This window comes from Rhinolophus ferrumequinum, chromosome 18, assembly GCF_004115265.2.
Source record: "Rhinolophus ferrumequinum isolate MPI-CBG mRhiFer1 chromosome 18, mRhiFer1_v1.p, whole genome shotgun sequence".
Taxonomy (NCBI): Eukaryota; Metazoa; Chordata; class Mammalia; order Chiroptera; family Rhinolophidae; genus Rhinolophus; species Rhinolophus ferrumequinum.
In genome coordinates, this window is record NC_046301.1 from 62073236 (window position 1) to 62094154 (window position 20919).

At 59.9% G+C, this 20919-nt stretch overlaps 2 protein-coding genes across 6 annotated transcripts; one reads left to right on the forward strand and one right to left on the reverse strand.

The window, feature by feature from the left end:
- The first annotated feature begins 797 nt into the window (after window positions 1–797).
- On the forward strand, window positions 798–7168 carry PLPPR3 (phospholipid phosphatase related 3). Of its 3 annotated transcripts, none has more exons than XM_033135525.1 (8): window positions 798–925; window positions 1784–1976; window positions 3906–4091; window positions 4172–4313; window positions 4407–4602; window positions 4700–4757; window positions 4933–5106; window positions 5437–7167. In XM_033135525.1, exons 2-8 carry the CDS (start codon window positions 1902–1904, stop codon window positions 6802–6804), a joined length of 2199 nt encoding a protein of 732 aa, XP_032991416.1. In that variant the 5' UTR covers window positions 798–925; window positions 1784–1901; the 3' UTR covers window positions 6805–7167. The 3 variants fall into 3 exon arrangements, with proteins under 3 accessions (XP_032991416.1, XP_032991415.1, XP_032991417.1); XM_033135524.1 differs by lacking the exon at window positions 798–925 and adding an exon at window positions 987–1539; XM_033135526.1 differs by lacking the exon at window positions 798–925 and having other exon boundaries at window positions 987–1976; window positions 3892–4091; window positions 5437–7168.
- Window positions 7169–7319: 151 nt separating this feature from the next.
- Window positions 7320–20012, reverse strand: PTBP1 (polypyrimidine tract binding protein 1). Of its 3 annotated transcripts, none has more exons than XM_033133947.1 (14): window positions 19868–20010; window positions 16827–16857; window positions 13465–13540; window positions 13076–13248; window positions 12667–12984; window positions 12477–12587; window positions 12231–12405; window positions 11894–11971; window positions 11101–11249; window positions 10032–10065; window positions 9530–9622; window positions 9225–9441; window positions 8934–9011; window positions 7320–8831 (listed from the first exon to the last, which is right to left on the reverse strand). In XM_033133947.1, the coding sequence occupies exons 1-14, from the start codon at window positions 19873–19875 to the stop codon at window positions 8699–8701; spliced, it is 1674 nt and encodes a 557-aa protein (XP_032989838.1). In that variant the 5' UTR covers window positions 19876–20010; the 3' UTR covers window positions 7320–8698. The 3 variants fall into 3 exon arrangements, with proteins under 3 accessions (XP_032989838.1, XP_032989840.1, XP_032989839.1); XM_033133949.1 differs by lacking the exon at window positions 19868–20010 and adding an exon at window positions 18945–19036; XM_033133948.1 differs by lacking the exon at window positions 11894–11971 and having other exon boundaries at window positions 19868–20012.
- Between the last annotated feature and the right edge of the window lie 907 nt (window positions 20013–20919).

The window sequence follows — 20919 nt, forward strand, 5'->3', positions numbered from 1 at the left end:
CCCTCCATCCTGATATTCCCCTAGACCCTCTCCTGAACCCTCCAGCTGTCAGGCGCCTTCCTCAGGACACCTCTTCCTGTTCCTGCCCCCCCAGGAGGCACGCAAGAGTGATTGCCCCACTTTCCCCTGCTTCTCCTGCCTCTTGAGGGATGGCTGTTTGTGGTCACCTTTCAACACCAGATTCCCAATGCTGCCCATGCTGCAGCCCTGGCTGGCGGGGAAAACTGAGGCTGGTCCACCACCAGGGCTGGGGAGGCAGGGCAGACAGTCTTGGTCTGCCAGAAGCACTGGGCAGCCTTGGCAGAAGCCCTTGTTATGCCTATTACAGGTGAGGAAACTGAGGCCTCAGTAGGTTCCAACCCTCTGGATCTTACTGTAATGGCACAGTTCTTCTTTGAAAAATGTGGAGCTGAGTTTCTGGGCCCCAGTCAGGAGGGGGATGGAGTGTGAACGGCTGACAAGAACAGAGACCAAAAGCAAAATCAGTAATGCAGCCCTCATCTCTAATTAGCCACAAGTATGGGAGACTGTCTGAGTCTGTCCCAGTTCCCAGGATGTCCCCGCTGACTGTTCAGCGTCAGGTATACTGAAGGTGCTCAGAAGATGCTGAATAAATGAACTGAATAAAATTCTGCATTTTGAGGCCTGGCGACGTTGGTCAGTGATTTAAGTTCCCCGGCCCTCAGTTTCCCCATTCGTAAAATGAGGACTCAGCCAGTCCCCAGCCCACATGGCTGTGTGTGGCAAGGAGGAAATGACTGCAAACAGCAAGCGCTGCCTAACTGCGAGTCCAAAAATTCATCGCGAGGGCTCTGCCCGCCGCTCCCGCATCCTGTGGCTATCGGGCCGTGACCCCTGGCTGTCGGTGGGATTGGCGAGGGGCCTGGCCCGGCCAACCAGAGGGTGGACCCGGGCGGGCGCAGGGGTGAGGATGGGCGGGGCGCAGGGGGGTCAGGAGCGGGTAGGGCAAACCCCCGCCCAGCTTCTTTGTCTCCGATCGTTCCGTGTCCAGGGAACTCGCCATGGAGACGCGCTCCGGCACCAGGGAGGGGGCAGAGACGTGGGGTGGGGAGGTCGGAGACAGGGAGAGACCCGGAGAGACGGAAAGATAGCGGAAGACCCAGGAAACCAGACCCTCGCCCCCGCGCCCAGCACCGATGGGGCTCCCGAGGCCCATCCAGGAGGGGAGAAGACCGCAGACCCCGGCCCTAGCCCGCCCCCATGAGACATTGGGACCCCCGAGACACAGAGACGGAGGAGGCGGGTGCTCGGGAGGCGGGGACCGCACGCTGGGGGCCTGACCAGGACACCTACGCAAGCGGCGCCCCCGACGCGCCGAGACAAAGAGCCCTAGCCCCTTGCATCGCATCTAGGGCGCGGCGGGCTCGGGGTCTCGGGGCGGGCGGGGTCCCCTCCGCCTCCGCCTCCCCCTCCCATCTTCCCTCCGCCCCCGCGGAGGAGGGGCCGGGCTTTGTGCTCCGCTCCGCAGCCCCGGCCACCGCGGCCGCCAGCTCCGCCCTCCGAGCGCCGAAGCGCCAGGTGAGGGGCCTGCGGGCGGAGGTCTCGGACCCCACCCTCCTCCGGCCCCCGATTCCTCTGTTCTCCCGGAGGCCCCCGCCCTGACGCGGCGGCCGGGAGACCCTTAAACCAGGCCGGCCCCGCCTTCTTTGCCGAGCCCCTCCCGACCCCCATTCGGGGTGTGGGGGTGCCGCCAGCCGGATTGTTTGGCAGGGCCGCAGTGCGCAGGGGAGGCCGTGGGGACATCCCTCTCCCCTGGCCTCAGTTTCCCTAGGCAGTGCCTGCGCTTCGTTGCCCTTCCCTCCCCCGCCGTCGCCCAGCACCGGGTGCCCCCAGGACTCAGCTCCCCTCCTCCAACCACGGCCTGTGGCGCCCGCGGCACCATGATCTCTACCAAGGAGAAGAATAAAAGCCCCAAGGACAGCATGACGCTTCTGCCCTGCTTCTACTTTGTGGAGGTGAGGGGGGTTCGCGCTGGTGTGAGCTGGCCAGAGGCCTGTTCCGCTCGCCCTGGAGAGCCCCATGCTAAGGGACAGGGGCGGGCACAGCTCGGGTGAACCTCGGTCTGGACACAGCTAGCGTGCCTGGAGGTGGGGGTCAGAGGAGTTGGGCTCTGCAGCACGAATAGGAGTTCGAGGTGCAGCAGGGTGTTCTAGACTTCAGAAACAGCCTGGGCAAATTCTGGGAGGTGGGACCTTCAGTCTGGGGTTTAGGCTGGTAGCTCACCTGGAGCACAGCGCTGGAGGCCATAAGGGGGTGGTGCGCTGGATGAGGGGTGCCCTGTCATCCTCCAGCTCTTGGGCTCTAAAGCCTGAGGGTCGGAGTTCAGATCCCTCCTGTGCTGATGGTACACTTCCCCTCACCTTTCTGATAGAACAGGCCAGGCACATAGTGATGACTTAATGAGTGTTTAAAAAATAAAAGAATAAATGCAGCCACCTGACACATAGGAAGTGCTGATGATGGCGCAGGGTGACCTTTATCCATCCTTGGACATTCAGCACCGACTTTGGCCTCCCAGTATGTGAAATCTCCCCACTTGACATGCCAGCAGACACTCAATAAATGCTCCTTGGGCACAAGCCCAGTTCCTACAAACCAAACGTAGGCATTTACCCTCTGAGAGACCCCCAGCCTGGTTCCCCGTTCTGTCCCAGCCCTGACCACCGGGCTAGGGGTGTCTGTCCTGCCCTGTACCCTCTCCAGGGCTGGATGGATGGCTGAGGCCCTCCTTAAGGCACAATATAAGGCGGGAGTTAAGATGGGAGCTTCTCATGGGCTTCATCTGTGCCTCAGTTTCCTCATCTGTAAAATGGAGGTGGAGGCTTCCCAAGGCAGCCAGACGCCCCCTTAGATGCCCGCATACTCTTCAGCCCCCACAGTGCCACATTTCCTGTGGGTGTTAGAGCTTGAGACTCTTGTAATAAGAGGGGAGGTATAGGACACTGGGAGGGTTTGCTTTCATCAAAAGAATTCCTCCAGAATCTGTGCTCAATGACTGTGCACAGTCCATGTGAACAAGTGAGTGACCTTCCTTGGGGCACCACCCCTGTGACATGGTCAAGAACAGCTCAGCTTTCCTAACCTCAGTCTCACCATCTACATCTCAACGGTGGCTTGAGCATGCAGGACCATCATGTGTGCTCCAAGCCCAGCTTGGGGTGGGGGGGGACGCGACCAGGGTGTATGGAGGACAGTTGCATGAACGAGTATCTCAATGAATGCATTTGTTCATTCATTGAGCACCTGCAATGGGCCAGAAGCCCATGTTCTTGGGGCTGAGTGGCAGGTTGGCACATAGGGATAAAGGGCCCAGAGGAAATAAAGCCATGCGAAAGATAGAGAGGTGGGTGGCCAGGGAGAGTCCCTCTGAGGAGGGCCAGGACACCAGAGTGATGTCTAAGGGTGTCCATCCATCCCTGAGAGAAAAAACCCAGAGGCAGGAACATGTTCGCTGTTTCTAAGTTATTCAAGATGCAAGGGTGGCAAGAGGGAAGAACTGGATGAGTGAAGTAGGTGGGTGATGGATGGATGATGGATAGATGGATGGATGGATGGATGGATGGATAAATGGATGGATAAATGGATGGAAGGATGGCTGATGGATGCATGGGTGGGTAGATGGGAAGAAGAAAGGAAGCATGTGTGGATGATGGATGGGTAAATCCATGAATTGATGAATGAAATCATGGGTGCAAGAATGGCTATGATGGATAGAGGGACTGTGGATGCTACCCAGACGGGTGGGTCGCTGCCTGATGGAGGAGCTGACGAGTGGGTGAACTGCAACATGGATAGGTGGATGGGATGGCAAAGGGGACTGAATTCATGGACAGAAGGCTCAGTGACTGAATGTGGGGTGACCCTGGCCAGCTGTCTCTGTGCAGCTGCCCATTGTGGCATCCTCCATCGTGTCCCTGTACTTCCTGGAGCTGACCGACCTCTTCAAGCCAGCCAAGGTGGGTTTCCAGTGTTACGACCGCGCGCTGTCCATGCCCTACGTGGACACCAGCGAGGAACTCATTCCGCTGCTCATGCTGCTCAGCTTGGCCTTTGCCGCCCCTGCGGCCTCGGTGAGTCCCAACGTCCAGGGGCCTGGGACAGCCCTGCGCCCCACCCGCTGGGACTCGGCTGAGCACCTCCCTGTCGGCAGATCATGGTGGGCGAGGGCATGCTGTACTGCCTGCAGTCACGGCTGTGGGGACGCGGACGGGGCCCGGACGGGGCCGAGGGTAGCATCAACGCTGCTGGTTGCAACTTCAACTCCTTCCTGCGGCGCACTGTACGCTTTGTGGGTAAGTTGCTGGCCAGCACCCCAGTCCTGCCCTAATCTCTGCCCCAGAGTGGGCTGCCGGCCTCCTGCACTGCCCTGACCCTCCCACCCGCAGGTGTCCATGTGTTCGGCCTGTGTGCCACGGCCTTGGTGACCGACATCATCCAGCTGGCCACGGGCTACCACACACCCTTCTTCCTGACGGTCTGCAAGCCCAACTACACGCTGCTGGGCACCTCGTGCGAGGCCAACCCCTACATCACGCAGGACATCTGCTCTGGCCATGACACCCACGCCATCCTGTCTGCATGGTGAGCCGGCCCCAACCCATGTCCCATTGAGTATGATGGGGAGACAGGTTCAGAGGGGCCTCAGATACAGCGGAGCTCACCTGGATGCCTCTTACAGCAAGACCTTCCCGTCCCAGCACGCCACGCTGTCTGCCTTCGCTGCAGTCTACGTGTCGGTGAGGCCCCCCTACCCCCCTAACGAGCCCAGGGCACGCCCCTTGGTGCCCCGCCTTGCCTACCCAACCCGACCCCCCTCATCCACAAGGCCTTGCCCACTCCACCCAGGCTCGAGCCAACCTTATCTAGTCCACCCAGCCACCCAGCCACCCTGACTGCCCGTCCTGCTCCCAGATGTACTTCAACTCGGTCATCTCGGACACAACCAAGCTGCTCAAGCCCAGCCTGGTGTTCGCCTTCGCCATTGCCGCGGGTGTCTGCGGCCTCACTCAGATCACACAGTACCGCAGCCATCCCGTTGACGTTTATGCTGGCTTTCTCATCGGCGCCGGCATCGCTGCCTACCTGGTGAGGGTCTGGGGCCGGGGGGACGGCTGGCCCCCAAGAGGCAGGTTTGGGGAGGCAGGTCTGAGGGGGGAGGCATAGGCGCCAAGGCCTGTGGGACTCTGACCAAAGTCATGTCCCTTGGAATGCTGGAGTCAGAATCTCTTGGGCTCAGACTTGCCCAATGTGCAGTGTGAGTGACGTGAGGTGGGAATCTCCCCCACTGTGAAGAAGGTGGACTTCCCCGCAGACTCCACCACTGAGGGCCAGCCCTCCCCCCATGCCAAGTCTGTGCCCGGTAGGGACCCTGATCTCCAACCGCCAGCCTCACAGCCAGCCGGGTCTCACCCCCAGGCCTGCCATGCGGTGGGCAACTTCCAGGCCCTGCCCGCAGAGAAGCCGCCGGCTCCACCGCCTGCCAAAGATGCGCTGCGGGCCCTGACCCAGCGGGGTCACGACTCCGTGTACCAGCAGAACAAGTCCGTGAGTACGGACGAGCTGGGCCCACCGGGGCGGCTTGAGGGCGTGCCACGGCCTGTGGCCCGCGAGAAGACCTCGCTGGGCAGCCTGAAGCGGGCCAGTGTAGACGTGGACCTGCTGGCCCCGCGCAGCCCCATGGGCAAGGAGAACATGGTGACTTTCAGCCACACGCTGCCCCGCGTCAGCACGCCCTCACTTGATGACCCCGCCCGCCGTCACATGACCATCCACGTGCCACTGGATGCCTCACGCTCCAAGCAGCTCATCAGCGAGTGGAAGCAGAAGTCGCTGGAGGGCCGCGGCCTGGGGCTGCCGGAGGAGGCCAGCCCGGGGCACCTGCGAGCGCCCGCTGAGCCCATGGCAGAGGAGGAGGAGGAGGAGGAGGAAGAGGAAGAGGAGGAGGAGGAGGAGGAGGAGGGGGAGGAAGAGGGCCCAGCTCCGCCCTCACTCTACCCCACGGTCCAGGCACGGCCAGGGCTCGGGCCACGGGTCATTCTCCCCCCAAGGGCAGGGCCGCAGCCGCTGGTGCACATCCCCGAGGAAGGATTGCAGGCGGCAGCCGTCCTGTCCCCCAAGAGCAGCACAGCGGTGAGGGCTAAGTGGCTCATGATGGCTGAGAAGAGCGCGGCGGCTGTGGCGGCGGCCCCCACCCAGCCACGCGTGGCTAACCCGCCCCGGCTGCTACAGGTGATTGCCATGTCCAAGGCTCCGGGTGGGCCGGGCCCCAAAGCAGCTGAGACAGCCTCGTCCTCCAGCGCCAGCTCCGACTCCTCGCAGTACAGGTCGCCTTCAGATCGCGACTCAGCCAGCATCGTTACCATCGACGCGCATGCGCCTCACCATCCCGTGGTCCACCTGTCTGCGGGTAATGGGCCCTGGGAGTGGAAGGCGGCGGGCGGCGGAGCCAAGGGGTCAGAGGGCGAAGGAGGCTACGAGCTAGGGGACCTGGCTCGCGGCTTCCGTGGCGGGCCCAAGCCACCGGGTGTGTCTCCTGGCTCATCCGTCAGTGACGTGGACCAGGAGGAGCCTCGGTTTGGGGCTATGGCCACAGTCAACCTGGCCACAGGGGAGGGTCTGCCCCCACTGGGGGTGGCTGACGGGGCGCTGGGGCCGGCCAGCCGCGAGTCCACGCTGCGACGCAAAGCGGGTGGCCTGGCGCTGGGCGAGCGGGAGATGGCGGGCCACTCGGAGGCTGAGAGCTACTACCGAAAGATGCAGGCGGCCCGCAGGTTCAAGGACTGACTGCCCGGCGTTCTGCTGGCTGGTGGGGTGGGGGGAGCATGGGGTGCTGGGATGTAGGGAAGGAGGGCTGGGTGGGGGCATTCCATAACAATAAAGTCTGATATTGGAGTGCCGGCTGCAATTATTCCTGAGGACCCACACTTGCCAGCCTGGCCATGCCCGTGGTCCTGGCTCGCTCTGGGTTCAGGGGGTTTGTCTGGGGGTCCAGATTTGAATGGTGGGAAGCTACACGTCCTTGTAGGAACACCAAGGAGCAAGGCAAGGGGCCCCACCTAGTGCACCTAAAGATAAGGGTTACAGTAAGTCCCAGCTGGGGCGGTTTGTGATCTAGAGCGCTTTGAAAGCGGCCCCACTTCAGACACAAGCGCAGACCCCCCTCCCCACCCAGGGAAGGTCACTGTTGGGGCAGGCAGGACCCCATGCACCTCAGTAGGGCCCACCCAAGTGGTAAGTGAGGGGGCAGAGATGTGTGAATTCTCAGACAGCAGTGAAGACGAGCAGCCCATGAAAAGGAATGGAGTGCGGGACAGTTTATTCGAAGTCCATACAGACTGGCCACTGCCTTCTACATGACGAACAGAAGAACGCCTTTGGGAAAGGCCATTGTTGTAAAATCGCTTTAATTCTGTTCTCCGCATTACAAGTCGTTATAAGCCACTGGGCGGGCAGTGGAATGTGCCGTGCTCATCACAATACTGAGCCTGTAATTGCTGGTATCAAAATATACATCTGTGTCACCATAAAAAACGGTGTTTGCTGCCCCTCATGTCTTACAACAGGTATAAAAAATTATAAATATTTACACCCTTGTCCCACCCCAACATGGAAACTCAGGGGTCCAAGCCCCAAGAGAGGAGCTGGCCAGCATGGGGTCTGCGCACGGGGACCCCTTGGAGCAGGGAGTGCTGGACGCGAGGAAAAGGAGACAGTTAAGACTCGAGGGCCGTTGTCCCACCTTCTGGGGTCCCAGCATTAGAAGCAAAGAACAAAAACAAAACTTTGGTCCAAAGTTTGCAGGAAAATTAAACCCTGAAAGCTTAAGAGCGCTTGTCCTCCGAGACAGAGAGCAGGCTAGGTGTAAGGCATCTAGAGGTCTCAGATGGAGGCCTGGGGCTTCTAGAAGGACCCGGGCTCTCCAGCCCCACCCATGGCATCTGCCCTGGAAATGAGATCCCGCCCTGTGACTTCATTACAAGGAATAAAATAAAAAATACAGTATACAAAGTCATACGAGGAAGAAATTTAGATTACACTCATACCATTTTTATCTTGCTATATAAAAAGTTACTTAAAACTATTTCTCTTGCATATAAATGAAGAAAGATTAGGATATTTGGTCAACTGGAGATATTGCTAGGCACAGGTGTGCACACTGCGTCAAAGCACAACAGAGCATGAGGAGCTCCAAGCCGAAGCGCCGGGGTGGGGAGGATCGCACGCTTGATTAGATGAGGGTTGGGGTGTGGGCCGCCCCTGCACGGTGGCCCCCCGCCACACCAGGCACATGATCCCTGCAGGAGGCCGTCCCGAGCCCCCAAACCCCTACGCGTTTGCTACCACAAGAAGGCCCTGCGGGAGCAGCGGGTTTAAGGCACAAGAACGCCAAGTGGAGGTTTGGGAGCGCCCACCCGCAGGCTGCAGAAGGCACAGGCGAGGGGCCTGGGGAGCGGGCACTGTGCACAGCCACCAAGAGCCTGCAGCCAGCACCCTGCCTCCCCAAGGTGAGCAAGGTGAATTAGATTTAATTTTTTTAAAAACAGGTAAACTGATTTCTCTTTAAAAAAATAAAATCTCTGGTCTTTTAAGGTCACTTCAGCTGCTTTTAAAGTGGCTTTTTGTGGAATGCTGGAAGTTGTCGCCGGGGCGCCCGGCAGGCTGGTGCTGGCGGTGGGGCCTAGATGGTGGACTTGGAGAAGGACACCCGCAGGTGGTGGTTCTCGCCCAGGTCGTGGTTGTGCAGCTCAATGAGCGCCTGGATGGCCTCCTCCACTGAGCCCATCTGGATCAGCGCCATCTTGCGGTCCTTCCTGCAGAATGGGGACAGTGAGGGGGGCAGGGGAGGAGTGGGGGGAGGTGGGATGGGTCAGGACATTGTGGGGGGAGGGGCAGGAGATGGGCTTGGCACTCACTGGAAGAACTTGAACCCCTTGACAATGCCACCATTGCTGGAGAAGAGCATCTTGAGGTCCTCCTCTGAAATGGAGGGCCTGCGGGCAGAGTGCAACCCTCAGTCACCTGCCCTCTGGGGAAGGCCAAGGCCACAGCCATTCCCCAGACGGCAGTTCTGAGAGGCCTGGGGGCCGGGAAGCGGGGTACGGGACAGACCACAGTGAAGGTTCAGGAGAATCAAAGAACGCCCTGCCCCATGTTGGGGCACTCAGGAAGTAGTGGCAGAGCCCCCCACCCCAGGTGGCACATACGGGATGTTGGACAGGTGCAGGGTGGCCGAGGGCGGGAAGATGTTCTGGAAGTTCTTCGAGCCTGGCTTCTTGAAGCGGTGCAGGGGTGAGTTCCCATAGTCCTTGGTCAGGCCCTGGTCCTCCTGGCCCTCACGGGGCAGCTGCACATTCTGGTGCTTGGACAGCGTGATGCGCACCGGCTTTCCGTGCAGCTTGTGCCCGTTCAGGTGGCTCATGGCTGCAAACGGGAGCCCAGTGACCCCACTGGCAGGCACAGGCATGCCCCACCCCCGCTCCACCGCCCCCCACCCTCAGCAGCCCCTTACCCAGCTGGGCCTGGCTCCCGTCTGCCATCTGCACCAGGGCATTCTCCTTCTTATTGAACAAAATCTTCACTCGCTGCACGTCGCCGTACACGCCTTCAAAAGCACATGGACAGGGTGCTGAGCCCGGGCCCGTTGCCGCCTCCCCTCCAGCCCCTGCAACCCCCACCCCCACACTGGCTCTTCCCGAAGATTTGCTATTCTGCCTCTAGGAACCTGCCTCTAGTCACGGGAACGTTACCGGAGGACTACCTTCAGCAGAGAAGTCGTAAAATCCAGGAAAAAGTCAATTGCAAAGAGCCATCACTTTACATGCTACCAACACGCTTAACTCTGCGAAAGCATGCAGGGCGCTAAACCATGCGTGTCTGCGGATCCAAATAAATACGCAAACCGAAGGCAAACCGTACCGGGGCAGAACCGCAAATTCATAGTACAACTTAGGGCGTAAAAATAACCTCCATTACATGAAAACAAGGTAATAAAAGTGTGAATGATAACATACCGAAAAGAATAAAGAGGCTTTGGGGTGTGACTCTCTTTAGAGGACAGCAGAGCAAGGCAGCGAGGGACAGGGAAAGGGAGAGGTCAGGGGCGAGTTGCCATCGTCCACCGCGAGGAGGCAGCCCGCAGGCGTGCAGGTTGATGGATGATGAAGTTGTCAGGATGTTAATATTCAAGGGCAGGTTGGTTTCCGGAGAGCAGGGTTTGAGGGGGAATTTTGTTTTTATTTATTTATGGTTTTGTTTTGTTTCAAGCAACAACAGGAAGCAGAAGGACCGTGCAGTCAGTTGGCAAAGAAATTCCGGATCAGAAAAAAAATTGGGAGAGGGGAAGGGGAGAAAAGAAAAAAAAGTAGCAAAAAACACAGGTCAGTAAATACATAAGAAAATCGGCAGTGTCCCCTCAGTCAGATCTACACACACACTAGTCACAGGGCCACCGGGAGCTGGCTGGAAGCACCGGGCCGCGCAGCGAGCAGGAGACGCGCGCCCTCCGGCCTTCTGCGTGGGCCCAGAGGCGTCTCCTGCTGACCGCTGCGGGAGAGTCTAAAGGCTCACACAAGCATGAGGGGTGGAGTCTGTTAGTGAGGCTTCTAGAGCATCTAACTCAGACAGGCGCCGGCCGCCCCAGGCAAGAAGTCACAGGAGTGGTCAGACAGGTGAGAGAGCAGCCCAGAGACGCTGGCTGAGCTTAATCCCATCTTGAGAGTTAAGTGTTTGAGCCTTGAGGACCTCACCCAAGCTCCCTCCAAGCAATCTTGGCCTTGAGACAAGGCAGGTGGGCCATCCCGGGGACAGTGGCTCCGGGTGGCGGGAGCAGTGCAGGCCAGGTCCTCCAGAGCAGAGATGCCCGGAGACCTCCTCAAACAGAGGCTTGTTTAGCTCAACATATTACGAATGCTTTCGTGAACTCTGGATGCTAAAGGGACACAATTCCCGGCGCGGCGGGAGGACACAGAAGCACAGAGGCGTTGCTGAGAATGGCCTGCAGCGCTGGGGGACGGAAGCACTAAGACCTGAGAGCACCAGTCCCCTCACGCCTCCGGGATGAACAGCCCAAGAGCCACGTACCTCAGGGTTGAGGTTGCTGACCAGCAGGACGGAATTGCCGGCGCCCCCCAGGCCAGGGATGGTGATCCGGCCCGCTGCAGCTGCAGCTGCTGCTGCCGACGGGATGGCCAGAGGGGCCAGGGCCCCGTGCACGTTGGGGACGGAGAGGCCTGGGGAGGGAGAGGTGGTCACGAGATGAGCAGCAGTGCCAGACCTCTGCCAAGAGGGGGCGCGTTCCTGCCGGTCCTCATGCAGGAAATAGCAGGGGCCAGACTCAGTCGGCAGGCCCAGCCTCCTCCTCCTGCTCAGGCTGCACTGGGTCTGGACGGCCACATGCGCCCACAGCACAAAGTTCCGGCTCCAAGGATGCACAATCAGGCCTGCGGCCTCGGCCGTGCGTGCATGCAGGTGCCCGTCACCATGCAGACGACACGCCGGGCAGGACGCAGCAGGCTCATGACTGTCACGCGGGTGGGCACCCAGCCCCGAGGAGGGACGCTCGGGTGTGCCCTCCGGGCTCATGCCGCTCTGCTTACCAGGACATTCAAATTCACCTACTAGGGACACAGCCCTCCAACCACGTGTGCACGCGTCCTCGCCCGGGAGGTGCTTGAAGGAACCAGACCAGAGACTGCGGGGTCAGCCGGTTCTGTACAGCCCTGTCCTACCACTGCCCTGCCCAGGCTCCTCAGGGGAGCCAGGGGCCCGCGCCCAGGAAGGTGGGCTCCCCCCGTGACTGCGCCCGTCAGCTCGCGTGGAGGCAATGACGAGGTGTGGGCATGCACAGTCGCCGTGGGACCCAGTGTTTGAGTACCTGCAGCCTGAGGAATGGCAAAGGTGGGAGGGAAACCAGCTCCTGCGTACGGGGAGGCTGACATTATACCAGGTGCACCTAGAAATAAACGAGACACTAATCATCGCACCCACAGCCTCCCCACCAGGGCAGAGCGAGCCAGCGGGTGCCCCACACCCAGCAGGCGGGCCCACCGCTCCACCCGAGCTGGGCACTCTGGCCGCAAGCAGTGACGGGCGCCAGCCTCCCTGGGCGCGGGGTGGGCATCATGGGACTCCTGGGGCCTGGGCACTGAGACTGAGCTACATGTACTCGCCCCCTATGAGACAGCAGTCCAGGCACCTCGCCGGCATCTTACCAAAGGCTGCAGCCATGGTCTGGTCCAACGAGGGCTGGCTGTCACCAGAGGGCAGGTCAGGGCGGGTGTAGTCTCGGCTCTTGTCGTTGTTGTACTTGACATTGAGGCTGGTGAGCTTGGAGAAGTCGATGCGGAGTGTGCAGCAGGCGTTGTAGATGTTCTGCCCGTCCAGGGACTGTGGGGACAAGCAGTGAGTGGCTGGAGCCCTGGGGTGGGTGGCGGGCAGGGGTGGGGCCGGGCACTCACCAGCTTGGCGTGCTGGGCGCTCACGGGCTCAGCGTACTGCAGCAGTGCCTGGAACTGGTTGTTCTTGGTGAAGGTGATGATCTTCAGGACCGTGCCAAACTTGGAGAAGATCTGCCAGACAGGGACAGTCAGCCTGCGCCTGCCCGGCGGCACCAGCACCTACGCTGCCGCCCGGGAACCCAGGCCCCACCTGGTGGAGGACATCCAAGGTGACAGGGTAGAAGAGGTTCTCCACGATGATCCTGAGCACTGGGCTCTGGCCTGCCATCGCCATCCCAGCATCCACTGCAGCGGCTGAGGCCGCCAGGGCCAGGCTCCCTGACTGCACGGAGTTGACGGCCTGCAGGGCGGCCTGGGCCCGGGCCTGGTTGGGCGAGCTGTCCGTCTTCAGCTCCTTGTGGTTGGAGAACTGGATGTAGATGGGCTGGCCGCGCAGCACAGGCGTCACCGACGTGTAGTAGTTGACCATGGTGTTGGCCGCCTCCTCTGTGTTCATCTCAATGAAGGCCTGATGGACAGGGGTGGGGTGAGGCAGGTGAGACCCCAGGAGACTGGTGCCCCCAGAGCAGGCGCAGGACCTTCCCAGGCCGGGCACACACCTGGTTCTTCCCTTTCAGCATCAGGAGGTTGGTGACCTTCCCAAAGGGCAACCCCAGGGAGATGACCTCGCCCTCAGTGACGTCACTGGGGAGCTTGCGGATATGGATCACTCTGGAAGGCACACCAGCACTTCTGTTGTCGCCTTTGAACTTCTTGCTGTCATTTCCGTTTGCTGAGAAGAGGGGTGGTTTGTATGGCACCAAGAACCTCCCAAGCTCCCACAAAGCAAGGCCCCTGAATCAGCTTCCTCCCTGATGGGGGAAGCCAGTGTTCTCCATGCCTTGGGGCCCCCCACCACCCCCAGCGCCCAGGAGGGAGGCTGCATATGACTGGGGTTCACGGTCACAGGCGGACACACAGGAAAGCCCCGCCGCGGGCGAGCAGGTACCTGCAGAGGCCGAGTTGCTGCTCATGATAAAGGGTCCGTTAGTGACACAGGCAGAGAAGAGCTCGTCCGATCCCCGCTGGAAGAGAGGGCATGCTGGAGCAGGGCTAAAGGTGGCCCCACATCATGGCTCCAGACCCGCACCCCAGAATGCCCTTGACCCTCAAGTTGGCTAGTTTACCATGCCCCTTGCAATGGCCTCACGGTCCTGAGTTCGGGACAGTTCCTTTTCCCTGCAGGACCCCCGGGACCTTTCCCAAGGTAGAAGATGTCACCTACAGGGGGCTCGCATGTCACCACCTCCCAATTATGCGGCACCCTTCCCATGTCTGCGAACAGGCCTCAGTTGAGGTGCCCAATGGCAGGCCCACGGCTCATGCCACCAGCCATGTGGGGCTCAGCCCGCCACTCAAGACTGTCAGACGTCCTCAGAACAAAGCCCCCTTGTCACTGCAGCCACTTGCTCGGCCTATTTTCCAGCCGTCTGAGGACACCCGAGCTGCAGCCTCGTCACTCACAGACGACTAGAAACACTACCTCTCCGTGAGCGGGCGACGCTATCCGGTGACTATCCAGTGACCATGTAAATGGCGCCGAGGGCAGCTCCAGAATTGCCCGTCTTCTTTCCAGAAACTTGTTTACTTCTGAATCCTGATCTCATTGCATTAACTCCCTAATCACGTTAGACTGATCCTGCACTTAGTAGGTGGGTGTCTGTCCTGCCAGGTGAGGCTGTGGAGAGTCAACTCTCCTCAAAGGGCAGGCAGTCCCCAGTCCCGAAAACTCAGCATTCAGCCCCCACCCCAGGACCAGCCTGCTGGGAACAGGACCTTGAGCACCAGAGCTCACAGGCTCCAGAACGTGTGGCCCAGAATCCTGACAGGGCTCCATCACCAGAAACCTAGCCGCAACACTGGGGACAGGGCAGGGTTCCCCCACACCAAAGCCCTCTGGCTCCCTTTGACCCCACAGGGAGACCAGCTCGCCTGGCCCCCAGCTCTCAGAGCCTCACCCCTTCTCCCTCAAACTGCCCCCTTTCAGGGACACCTTATTGTTGCCCTTCCGCCAACTGTCGGCTTAGTTGTCACTCACACAAGCACAACCATCTCCACCCAAGTCCTCCCATCTTCCTATGGCCCAGAGCTGAGGTGCCCGAGAAGCCCTGAGACTCCCGCCCTGCCAGGGGTGGCTGTCGAGACCTGTTGGGGAGCTGGAGGCTTACAAACTGCCCTTTGGGAATGGCCACACCAACCGTGGCTGGATCACTGTTGTGGGCACGTCCCCACATCTGGACCCCAAGTTGGGTGAGTAGCTGCAGCGGCTCCCGCTTACTGTCCCCCAGGGCCAGAGCGTGGCTTAGAAGGGGGGTCTAAATGCCCCGTGGTGCTGGGCGGCGAGGAACACGCAGTCGGACTGCTGCTTAGAGGGCTGGGATCAGAGTGCCTATCGTGACACTGAGCTCTTTCCACAGCGGTGAGTGGACACCCCTCGCACTCTTCAAGGCTCCGCAGTGCAGGACAAAGCCACCGTGCAGAGTGAGCCCCAGGACTGCGCGCTGGCACCAAGGGCAGGCACATGCAAGTCCCTCCCTGTCTCTGGGTTCAGACCCCTGACATCCCCACACCCCCTTCAGGCTCACAAAGGCCCCCCACCATAGCTGGACAAAGGCCAGGTATCTGCGTGACTCCCGTGTGTCAGCACAACCTTAAAACGGGCATGTTGGCCGTTGCCTTTGACTAGTGTCGGCAGGGTGTCATTTCCTTGGAGCAGTGGCATTCTTGGCCCTAATCATGTCCCCATGGCAGACGGGCTGGTGCGCCTACATCTGGGGGGCACTTAGGCCACATTACCCCCTGCCGTCCCTCAGGACAAGGCTGGTCTGCTAAGCAGCGTCCCCCAAGCACAGGAACACCCAGGTACAGGCAGTGACTGGCAGCTCAGAGGGGACTACCCACTTGGGCACAGATAGCCTGAGGGCAGAACCCTGGGGGACATGGGCTGGGCCACAGCAGGTGCTGAGGCCTGTAGGCCGTGTGACTTGCGCATAGCTGGGCCAGGCTGTGGGGGACGGTTCACCTACCTCTGGCCAGGCCATCCAGCGGATGGGGCTTTTCCCAGCTGGCACCCACAGGCACCTCCCCCAAAGTCAAGCATGAACAGGAAGAGCCCCTGAACAGTGTGCTTGCTGCTAATGACAGGTGCACCCTGTTCACACCAGCGTCCACAGGAACCTTTACTATGTAACCAAAAGTTCAGCATTGCTAACCTCGACACCTCTTACTTATGGCACAGCTCGTTCTAAAACGGGTGAAAAACAATGCTGCCCCGAACCCCATCGTGACACCCTCCTGAGGTGCTGGGGGACAGACACAGGGCTGTGTTAGCAGAGGGCCTTTCCCACTGGAGCCTCCGGGTTTCTGTCCTGTGCACGTCTGATTCTGGAAACAGTCCTCTGGGGCTGTGCTGGGAGGGACCACTGAGGACAGCCCCTAGCACAGGTGCTCCAGCTGGAAACCCCAGGAGCGGAAGGATTACGTGAAGCCAGACACTCTCTGTGACGGTTACAAATGCTTCAGATGAAAGTCCCCCTCCCTCCTCCCACCACTGAACAAACAGGTTTTATCTGCAGGAAGATCAGGACAGGCAGTGTGAAGACAAGCCTCCACCTGGAAAGCCTGAAGCCCCGCCTGGCACCACTGCCCACTGACCGAGCCTCTGCAGCAGCCCCCCAGCCCCCATAACCAAGTCAACAGCAGTGTTCAGTCCACCCCCGGACAGCTAGGGTGCATGTAGGCCTGGGCCTCCCCTGGGAGTACGACCACCACCACAGCCCCTTCTCCCGTGGAGCCCGCTTGCCAGCCCTGCCCTCCCTGCAGCTTACAGGTAGCAGCACTGAGGATGGCACCTAAAGGGTGCAGAGCCTCCATCTTCCTTTCTATCAAAAATGGGATTTCAAACCAAAAACTATCCGAACCACGATGCCATCCAAAGAAGCCTCTTTGTACCCTCCACCCCCACCCCACAAACTGCCTGGGGTACCACCAGATTTCAACCACTTCCACATCAGACCAAAAATACTTAGAACACTGGGCGAATGTCCTCATCAGCCCCCTGGCACATCCCAGGACTCTGCGAGGGCAGGGAAGCGGGGTCCCAAACTAAGGCCAAAGTGCATTTACCCCTCTAGTCACCCAACCGCCATGGCTAGACACTCAGCCTAGAATGAATGGACCGGACACGGGCAGAGCAAAGGAAAAGTGTGTGAAGAGCGCCTGGCCTCCAAACCCTCTGTCCCAAGCACACTGGGCCACAGGAGCCCAAGACCAGAGGCTGAGCCAGCCAACACAGCCCTCAGCAATGCCTACCTTTGTACCAACTGCTATGTCTGGGACAATGCTGTAGGGAGACAAAAAAGGAGAATGTTAGCAGGTGTGCCGCAGTTGCTGCTGCCAGGCTGTCCAAGATGGCCCGCCAAGGAGGGGCTCCCCTGGCCACACAGGTACCCCCCCCCCCATGTGAGGCCCTGCAGACTAGTGAGCTTGGGCAGGGCAGGGAAGTGAGCTGTCGTCCATTTAATCTCAACTTGAAAAGGAGCCATCATTGTCCTCCAGCTCCCCTCCCTCCCAGCAGGACCCCAGGCCCCGCCTCTGGCCCTCTCCACCAGAGGTCTGAAGACAGAAGACAAAGACACCCCCTCCAAAAGCCCCAGGAGGGACACTTGATGCTTGTTGTTAAGGTTCAAGTGCTGTTGTTTGCTTTCTAAAAATTGAAAATGCTTGAGGAACGTTTTCAAGCAGCAAGGCCAATGAGAAGGCAACTCACAAGGCCCTGAGGTCAGAGCTCCAGGGGGACTTAAAGGGGACTCAAGTTCAAACAATGGCAGGCTTCCTCAGAGGGAGGCAGATGGGTTGAAATGATCAGTAAAACTACTCCAAGTTACTCATCAACCGGGCTCCTAGTGAGCGGACTTTCTCCCTGCCCCAGGCCCAGCTGGAAGGCAAGAAGAAACCATGGCTGCCCAAGTTCCGCATACCCATGGCCTCAACTGTGCACTAGCTCTCAGTACACACACAGAACCCCCCAGGGCTTCCATGTGGTGAATGTAAACCGGCAAGGTCCTCAATGACTCACGGTGGGGGAGTTAGCAACGCCTCCCCCCACCCCACCAGGTCACCTGGCTGCCAAGGCCTAGTGGTCTGTGACCAGAGTCTCCCATATCACACAAATATGTCCCTCTCGCCCAGCCAGGGAAAGGCTGATCTCAGACTGGGACAGCCACCTGCATTATTACCTCTGCAGTTCCTTCATTTCTGCCCTACGTGAGGCAAGTCAGCAACCCACCCCCCATCCCTGGAGCAGCATGACCCCAAGCACTGGGCCCTAGTCCTGCCATCTGCACCTCACTTAACATTCTAATGCGTTACCTCCACTGTAGGGCCTTCCCCTCTTTACTACAAAAAGACACTGTGGACTAGTGTCAGATTTTACACACACACACACACCCCCCCTCAGGGAGCCAAAGAAAAACTTCCCAGAAATACTGAAAGAATGAAAAGCATGCAGCTTCCCACGGCGACTCACTGCTTCCTGCTCTGAGAGGGCCTCAGACATAGTAAGCTTTTTAAATAAAAAGGCCCTTCTCGAAAAGGTTTCCAAACCTTCTAGACAAGGCAGGCCAAACAAACTGCTCTGCGGAAAGCTAGGCCTGGCTGCCTAGGTAACCACAACCTCCAAGAAGCTGCAGCTAGGACTGGAGCCTCCAAGCCACATCTGGGGGATGGAGCCGTCCCACACCAGTCCTTCAGGTAGGAGGCAAAACGGAAGAACTTGACCAGACAATGGAGAAAACGCTTTTCCAGGATGATATCCCTACAGAATTAAGTACCCACTTGTTTGCACCCACGGCCTTGGGAAGGGGTTCTCGGGGGAGGTCCATCCAAGCCAAAACGGAAGGCAGACCATGAGATCATGTTCCTCATGCTGCAGCAATTTTTCTAGAAGGCTGGATTTAATTCAGCCTGAAACCTATCATTTCAAACCCAAGGCAGAGAGGCACGTGACCCTCCGGGCATTTTAACCACACCCCCCAGGAGGTCAGGCCAAGGGAGGAAGGAGGGCTTTCCAAGCACCAGATCAAAAAAGATAACCAGCACTGCCTTTGGAATTCTCAAACTTACTTTTTAAAAATCAGCACTTAACCCTACTCCCAAGGGGAAATGAAAAAAGCCTAACACGCAAGACGCAAAAGCACTGTTTAAAGTCAGTTTCATTTTTAACAAGTTTGATCATTTCCCCCAGACCAGAAACATCTGAAGGAAGAGTCTCCAAACTGGGCAGACTCATGTCTCTGCCAACAAAATACAGCTTTGTGGCTTGGCCCTCAATCTCGGCGTTAAAGTGAAGCGAACCTCCGTAACTTCAGATGTAAGACTACGATGATGCCTTACAACACAAAGAATTAATAGTTCTGGCAACTGCCTCACCGCCCATTTCTCGCGTTTCCGGGACACACACAATCCCCGGAGCTTTGTGTCTGGGCGCCCTTTGGGATGTGGCCGGCCGCCTGGCCGGCTACACTCCTGGAAGACTCGGGGTCCGGTCCGGTCGTTCCAGCCCACGTGGGTCGCTCCGCGGGACTTGGAGCCTGGGAGCTCCTCGCCCGGGGGAGTCAGTTCCTGCTTAAGGAACTGTCGAACAGGAGCACCCCCGCAGACAGGAACAAAGGGGGCGCGCGGGTCCCTCCCCAACCCGTCCCCCAGCACTTGAGCTGAACGGGGGCGCGCGACGGTCCTTCGTGGGGAGCCCCAGAAGGGGCTGGGCGGGGACGAAGGAGAGCCCGCGCCCTTCCGGGAAGGAGGGCGGGCGTCTCCCGGCCGCGCCCGAGACGGCCACGGGCGGGGCAGGCCGAGCGCAGAGTCCGCGCGGCGGGAAAGACCGCGCACGCGCACCGAGGCCTGAACGCCGCGAAGAACTGCGCACGCGCGCGTGGGGGCCCGACGGGGAGCGGTAAAGGCCACACCGGGCGCGCGAAGAAAATACGGGGAGCCGGAAGGGCCACACGGACGCGCGAAAAGAGGCGCGTGCGCGCGGGGACCGGATGGGAAGCGGGAAGGGCCGCGCAGCCGCCGCGTGCGTTCGGGACGGGCCGCGGGGAGACCGGAAACGGGCAGGGCGGCGGGGAGGGTTGGGCTCCTGGGACGCCAGGCCCGGGACACACGGGCCGCCTCGCGTCCCCGGCAGCTTCTCCCCACTCTCGCGGCTGCGGGGAGTGGAAGGAGCCTGGAGGCGCCCGTGGGCCCAGGGCGGAGCGGCAGGCGGGCCGTCGTCCCAAAGAGACCCAGGCGACGGCAAAAGAAAGGCTGGGGCGCGAGAAGAGCGGTGGGAAGCGCGGACAGGCACGACTCACCCGTCCATTGCACACAGAGGAGACCCGCGGGGGACGGAGTGGAGGCGCCGGAATAGCAGGAACCGACCCAACGGCTCCGAGTTATAGACTCACAAAATGGCGGAGACGCCCGAACACGTCCCCCGCGCGTTCTGCCCATTGGCTCCCGCTGCAGATAGGGGGCGGGGCGAGTACCGTGTGGCCCGCCGGCGTCTCCCAATGGCTACGAGGCCGCTCGAGGGGTGGAGCCAAAGGGAATGGCAGGCGACCATTGGAGAAGGCGGCCGTCCGTCAGAGCTCAAGGCGGAAACGGTCCGTAGAATCGGGGATGGGGAGAAAAGGTGGGAGCACGTGACAACAACTGAGCCAGTGATCGAGCTGCCCTCCTGCGTGGGGCTTTGCGGGGGAAGCCATCTTGAGAGTGGGTACGTGGCGAGTCAGGCGGCGGGAAGCGTGCTTCCCCCAGGCTGCCGCCATCTTGCAAACGGGCAGGGGTAGTCCTCCTCGGGTGTGGGAGCAAAGGTAGGCGCGTCGCCATCTTGGAGTCGGGCAGGACACCTATGGGGCTCCATCTTGCTTGTGGGAACGTGGCAAAAGTTACTGCTACATTGGCACGCGGGGAGGTGGAGGCCGCATAACGCATCCCGGACGCGCTAGAGCTCAGTTCCCCCTGCTAGCCACCGAGCCTGCGGGCGTGTTGTGGTCAGGGATCGCCTGCACTGTCCTTTGTCTCAGAGCAGTGAAGGCCGCTCGCTGTCCGCTCCCTGGCTTCAGGGATGGGGAAACTGAGGCCCGGGACGCACAGAGCAGAATACTGCCGTCATGGGACATTCAGGACCGGGCGCGTCTTCATCCCAGCAGCAGGAAAAACACCCTAAAATGTATTCCCAAGAACGCTGATTCCAAGAAGAGTTGAATAGGGTTGCGGGTAACAGGAAACCTGGGCCAGCCGGGAGCGGGAAGGAGGGTCTGGACGGAGTCAGAAGAGTCCTAGCGACGGAGGCTGCCGTGGCCCACTGCTGTTGGAAGCGCCAGGAGCCAATGAGCATCCCGGGCTTGGCCAGGTTCCCGTG

Bases quoted from the DNA above. Each gene is read 5' to 3' on its own strand.
- PLPPR3 (XM_033135525.1), top strand. From the start codon at position 1,902: ATGATCTCTACCAAGGAGAAGAATAAAAGCCCCAAGGACAGCATGACG. The intron at 4,758-4,932 runs GTGAGGCCCCCC...TCCTGCTCCCAG, and splicing joins TCGCTGCAGTCTACGTGTCG to ATGTACTTCAACTCGGTCAT. The intron at 5,107-5,436 runs GTGAGGGTCTGG...TCTCACCCCCAG, and splicing joins CCGGCATCGCTGCCTACCTG to GCCTGCCATGCGGTGGGCAA.
- PTBP1 (XM_033133947.1), bottom strand. The intron at 13,249-13,464 runs GTACCTGCTCGC...CCCTCTTCTCAG, and splicing joins CAGCAACTCGGCCTCTGCAG to CAAACGGAAATGACAGCAAG. The intron at 12,588-12,666 runs GTGGGGCCTGGG...CCTGTCTGGCAG, and splicing joins CCTTGGATGTCCTCCACCAG to ATCTTCTCCAAGTTTGGCAC.